This window comes from Sceloporus occidentalis, unplaced genomic scaffold, assembly GCF_023333645.1.
Source record: "Sceloporus occidentalis isolate IW3139 unplaced genomic scaffold, rSceOcc1.0.p SCAF_76, whole genome shotgun sequence".
Lineage (NCBI taxonomy): Eukaryota > Metazoa > Chordata > Lepidosauria > Squamata > Phrynosomatidae > Sceloporus > Sceloporus occidentalis.
Genome location: NW_028317056.1, coordinates 3,285,839 through 3,292,041, shown reverse-complemented (window position 1 = coordinate 3,292,041; position 6,203 = coordinate 3,285,839). Strand labels below are relative to the sequence as shown.

At 46.1% G+C, this 6,203-nt stretch overlaps 1 protein-coding gene across 1 annotated transcript; it reads right to left on the bottom strand.

The window, feature by feature from the left end:
* Window positions 1–236: 236 nt before the first annotated feature.
* On the bottom strand, window positions 237–1,613 carry LOC149285783 (guanine nucleotide-binding protein G(I)/G(S)/G(O) subunit gamma-13-like). Its single transcript, XM_089495080.1, has 2 exons — window positions 1,516–1,613; window positions 237–342 (listed from the first exon to the last, which is right to left on the bottom strand). Exons 1-2 carry the CDS (start codon window positions 1,611–1,613, stop codon window positions 237–239), a joined length of 204 nt encoding a protein of 67 aa, XP_089351206.1.
* Between the last annotated feature and the right edge of the window lie 4,590 nt (window positions 1,614–6,203).

Here is a 6,203-nt window from a genome sequence, read left to right as displayed (position 1 = left end):
AATGCTACAAAACAGTCTGTATATGGGGGGGTTAATTTGGATTCTAAGCACCCGGATTGCTACCCCCCCCCCCCCATAACGTGTTGTTAAGCTCTGTGGACCAATGCCTTGCAATACAGATCTAAACAGCTTCCTATCTTGTACCCTAATATCACTTAAACTTTTTTATGTTTATTTTAGGACATTCCGATAATGTTTTTTGGATTTTTTATTTTCTTATGGGGGGGGGGGGTCTCCTACAGGATGCTGCACTTTCCTCTTTCCACCCAGGGGTTATTCTTCATTAGCTCCGGGTTAAGGAAGGGATCGTTCGGTACTCCTTCTTCAATCCACTTTAGCAGCCTTAGGGAAAAAGATAAAGGATTTAATGAGATCCTGGCTTTAAGCAGCTCTTAATGAATAATTCCTGAATTTTAATATAACGAGGAACCTGCTCGTTAAAGAAGGTCTAATGTCTTTCCTTCCCTCGTTAAGTAAAAAAGGCTTTTGTAAGTAGGAGATTATTATTGTGCCGTTTCCACTCGGCAATGATCGCCGGACTCCTCCAAGGAACCCGATCTACCCGATTGCAAGCAGGGACCCAGCACCGTGCTTACAGCGCTAACCATAAATGATTTTATCTTGTAAATATGTTGTAGTTGCCGTTATTGAGCGGATAAAACCTCTCCGCTGCTTCTATCTCCTGCATCGTGGAGAGCTGCCGGGGTCTAGTAAAGGACGGGAGGGTCGAGTCGGCAGTAGAGTTGCATTTGTTAAATTCCAACGTACTGGGACAAAAGCAAATGAAATATTCGATTATCAACAACATTCCAACTTGACTGTTCTCTTAATTGGGTTTAAGTTGAAAACGTATCGGTTCTGCGGGTCAAAAGCGGTCATCTTGGACAACTTGGGGCTTTGGGACGAACTAGAAGTCAAAATCTCAATCGGAATGGTCAGCTCGACAGCACCGGACTCACTCGGACACAAAGACTTGACAAACCAAACTCGTGAACGTCGGTAACTGGGCTTACTCTACGGACAGAGATAATCGACAGCAGAACGCGCGTATTGAGGTCATCGTTACGATATATGGTACTTCCATGAAGCCACTCGTGGGAAAATTCTTAAGTATGCGATACAAGTCAAGGAGGAGAATGATACACAATCGCAAACCCTCCGAGCGTTCTAATCTATGAACTCCCGGAAAACTGAAAACTTAAGCATTGACACTGACGCGAGTGCCGGTCCACTTTAAGCAGATACTCTCCTCAAGAGAGGACAGGTGGATCTGGAGTAGAGAAACCTAAAACTTCCACCTCTCCGAGGTTTCTGTGGCTGATACTTTGTAATTAACCTGTGACTTTCAGAAGACTAACAATTATCTTAACTGTGCGCGTAGCTGTAGTTTTTTTTTTTTTTTACCCCAATCCTGATCTTGTTTCTTCCACCTTGGAAGTTGTCGAGCTGCCAGTCTCTAATGGTCCGGTCTCACGCCGCACCACCGACCGACCATGCCACGTCCCTCGTACTTACTCAGGGATGGATTTAGAGGACATTTCTCTCTTGTAAGCCAGCTGGTACTTCAGACTCTCGACCTCCTTCTTCATCTGGGGCACATCCATCTCATCCATGGTGGCGGCTTTAAGTGAACGAAGCCCTCAGAGATATGTCCTGTCATACAAGGGGCAACAAAAAAAGAAAGTCAGCATTCGCCACAAATACCCGCCGTCCTCCATTAATTTCAACTCTCCGCTTCCAAACAAAAGCATTAAATCACTTGACTCAACAACATTGATTTTCTCCCCCCCCCCCCTCTTTGGAGGTGACTTCTTTGTTTGTCGAGTTAACAACTTGCCTTATGGTCCCTCGCTAAATGCAAATATTTGTCATGATGGAGGCGGAAATGTCGATCCATAAATCATTTTTGTTTTATTGTCTTGGTTTTTTCCCCCCCTCGCCGGGCAGAAGAAGACATTATTTCTCCAAGAACCTCCCCGCGGGCATAAGGTCACCCCGTAGATACCGTTATCGGAACGGAACCTTCGATTAGAATGCTGACTCTTCTAGGATTCCGAGGAGGAGGAACTTGTTCTCTCTCTGTCTCTTACCTGCTTTATTTCGGTTGCGATTCAGACGACCCCGAGGTGTTTGTGCCGCCGTCTCTCTTATCGCTCAGCCGGCTCCCTGCTTTGCATTCGCTCCCAGCCTGGCATTCAAATATTCCGGGAGGATTTGGTTGCGATTTGAATCTCCCCGATCTTTGGAACGATCTCCGAGGCGAAGGATCCACGGCGAGCTTTCATCAGTTTGTTGGGACGGCCCTCATCGACGCGTAGGGCAGTTGTGCTACTTCTGATCCATACAAGTGCCTGGAGGGGTGGCAAATTGGGACATGGGGGGGGTGTGAAACCAGAAAAAAAAACATGAGATACGCAGAGGGTTAACCCTTTCAAACTGTCCCAATTTACCAAACCAGAGGACTTCCATTCTAAGCCCAGCTGAGGGCCACAGAGGGCCCCTTAGGTCTTATATAGGATATCGTGATGTATATTACACGGGGTCGTGTTAGAAACATCAGTAATCTCTATGATCTTTTTTTTTTTTTAGGGTTTTTATCTTAGAAATAAGACCTGAATTAAGTTAAAACATTAATCTGGAGGTTTTATTGTCGTAAATGTATGCGTTTTGGCTTCTCGTGGAGTCTTTTGGTCGAAGTTGATACATTGTTTTGGGCCGACATGGAAAAGATATGAAGTTACATAAGCTTTCAGGACCTCGGAGGGCTCTTCTTCAGACGGAACGCTCAGGTGGCATCCGCTAGGCCCCCCCCCCCCCGTTCTGGATACATTAATGTAAACGTCTCGCCCTGTTAAATGTTATTTTAAAGAAGCGGCGCGTTCCGAGCACGTACAGCCGATGTAAGTCGAGTCGGCGATGCGCTGATAAGACTAAAAATAGTCGGTCAGGACTGGAACATCTGATCCTCTGTACGAGACCCGGCCGCCGGCCGACACGCCAGGCCCCTGCCTATTATGTGATTTGAATTGAGGGGATGGAGAGCGCCCCCTAGTGTCAGAGACGAGGTTATCCAGGACACAACCCCACAGAAAATAATATATTTGGGGTGAAACTTACAGAAAGCCCGCTGGAAAGAAACCCCCCATCCCCGGCCACCGATAAATCTGATTATTATGATATTTATTTATCAGTTACTATTATTATCAGGAATTTGTAAATTCGAAGGATTTGCCAGCATTTTGCAGCTTAACGCTTGCATTGCCAGATAGGCTGCCAAAAAGCATTGGTCTGCACCTAATGGGTTAATAATAAGAGCTGCCGGATACGGCCATATGGGACGGCGGCGACAGATGGGCGACCAGACAGCGGACAAGCCTTTCCAGAGGAGATAAATGATATTTTTCGGTTCCTGGGCACTAATGCATCACATGCAAAGCGCAGCTCCCCTCCCCCCACCACGCATCCCCCCCCCCCCCCGCAGCGAGCATGCGTCGGCAGCCACAGTCTCTGATCTCAGATACAAAGAGATGAAAAGGATAAAGTGAAGCGGCGAGCGGAATACTGACAATTATTTTAAGATACATTATAGCGACGTAACTTAATGCAGAATCTCCCCTCCCCCGCCCCACATGCCTTAAGGGACCCGATGAGCGACCGATGGGGGTCCCCAAACAGCCCCCTAATCTGCTTTCCCGGTGGCGCCACCGCCGGTCCCTACACATCCGCTGGAGAATGCATCATTAACCATTTCACCGCCGGAGAAGGCTTATAACAAATTGTAAGGCACTCAACAATCGGGCATGTTGAACTCCGGGACTCGGGGGGGGGGGGGGGCACAAAACCTGTGTAATCCCTTTGCACGTTATATACAACGTAAATTATTTGATCTGATTTTAATTGGAGATCAAAAGCAACCGGATACCCCAGTGTGACACCGACAGGCAACTAAAGGGTTACTTTCTCAATTATTTTTTTTCTTTGTAAGAAATAATAATAATAATAAAAAAAAACCAATAAATACTATTAAATGTAAATACGGGGTTAATATCAGATATTAATGTATGCATTTGACATACCGTGGGGTTATATGAATATAAAATGTAATAATATAATAATATTCGGCTCTGATCAGCTAGAAAAGAGGATAAAATAATTCAGATCACGCAAAAAAAAAACTAATTAGCCAAAAAATAACCTAATGATGGCAACATAGCCAGAGGGAGAAGCGGCCGCCGTCTCCAGAGGCACATCAAAGCTGTTTACGGAGTTAATTGGGAAAAAACACAGCGTCATGTGACGTTTAACCCCTGGAGTGCTGGCAACTTAAAAAAACACCTAGGAAAAAAATATAACAGAAATATATATATATATTTTTTTATTTTTTTTGCTCAAGACAAAAATCGCTGCATTGCCGTCTTTTTCTTTGCTCTGGAAAATTTGTGTAATTTCCGGCACAAACCTATTTTTAACCCCTTAATGACAAAGCCCGTACATGCACGGGCTCAAAATACATTGTTTTGAATGGGTTTAGGGACCGCCCATTGTCCTTAAACACTTTTGGCTCATTGGTTTGGTTTTAAAGGTTGGGAGAGAGAAGGCCGGGAACTCTCAGAGTTTGACTCGGAGTCTCGGGGTAAAAGGGGTCTAACCCGCCAGCATCATATCGAAGACTCCTAATTGGTGCTTTTGCTCCCAGTATGTTATGGTTGATATCCCTGCTTGAATGCAGGTGACTCGAGTGTATCTTTAAATAACGACGAGTCGAGGTTTCCATGACGACCAGTATTAGAGCCATTTGGGTAACGTATTTGGCAACTCGCCGCACAGATAGGCTATTAAAGGGTTAATATTTCAAAAGTCAGGCCGCAGCTCGTTTTGGAAATTTCCCAGGTATGGGGAGGAATTATTACCGGAAACACAAGAGAGAGACACAATTCTGGGAACTAAGTTTTCATTCGTATCAAACACAGAAGCTTCATCTCTGGGCGAGGAAAATGGTGCAGTGCATCAACGGCGTCTGATTTATTAGGATGGGGGCAAAAAGGAAAAGTGAATGAATGAGCCGATGCCGTCAAACCTTTCAGAGGGTCACCAGAGGACGCTTACAGAGAATATACAACGATCGATCACCTAAACGGTGCGGCTTCACCAACGTCTCCATTTAAAGGGACCTAACAACTCTTACCCCCCCAGCTCAGCATTTTCTAGTAGTGGGGCAGGACTATATTTACTGAGAGGGTGGTAGATAGGTGGAACAGCCTCCCAGCGGAAGTGGTAGAGGGTAATACAGTGAGGGTATTAAACATGCATGGGATAGACATCCGGCTCCTGAATCTAAGACGAGACCAACGAATGCTACGGGGCGCATTAATGATGATCTTTTACGGCAGGACTTTCGGCGGCCAGTAAGCGATCTGTAACCGCGAGGGCTGCGGGGCGTCTCGGATCCTTGTCCATACAAACCCATGAATCGGAGCGATCACCGGTGCCGATGTATAGATCAAAAACACTACAAAAAATCATTACTCAAATTCACACTCTGATACAAATATCTTACATCTAACGGCAAAATGAGTAAAAATCCATCAAAATTTCAATAAATCCAGCAAAATTACAGCCAACCGCTTTTACATGTTCACCGCTGACCCCCTTTAACTTGTTCTTGTTGGACTACAACACCCATCATCCTTATCCAGAGGCAGGGCCCTTGACGTGGAAAGCTTCGGAGGGTTTACCCCTCAATTAAGCGGCAGAGCTGAGATCAGCCGGGACCCCCCCCACCTGCTGCTCTTTTGCCCCCCCCCGGGATGCTAAGGACTCAAACTCCCATAATGCTGGGCCAGTAAGTCACATGGGAAACATGGCCGTTGCATTTTGAGGTGCGGGCGGTAGGCTTTGCCTGCGCTGGCGGTACTTCCGCGGCTCTCGCCACTGCCCGGGTCAAACCTTTTTTTGGGGGGGTTTCGGGCGGCCCCGCGCAAATTACACACAACACACATTTACAAAACAACGACGCAGTCACCGATACGTGCCCTAAAAATCATTTTCATAGAACGTAGAGGTCACATTAGAAGCCGCACAAGATTGCAAGCTCTTCTGCCAAGACCTGCGCACTAAGCACGTATCACCCTCAGCCAAGCCTTGGTTAACTTTTTCTTTTCACGCTCGTGTTTCCAGTAACCCTTTCCATTCCCCTTCTATAC

Coding starts and splice junctions, on each gene's coding strand:
- LOC149285783 (XM_089495080.1), bottom strand. CDS start 1,613: ATGGATGAGATGGATGTGCCCCAGATGAAGAAGGAGGTCGAGAGTCTG. Junction 343..1,515: donor TCCTCTAAATCCATCCCTGA/GTAAGTACGAGG, acceptor TTTTTCCCTAAG/GCTGCTAAAGTGGATTGAAG.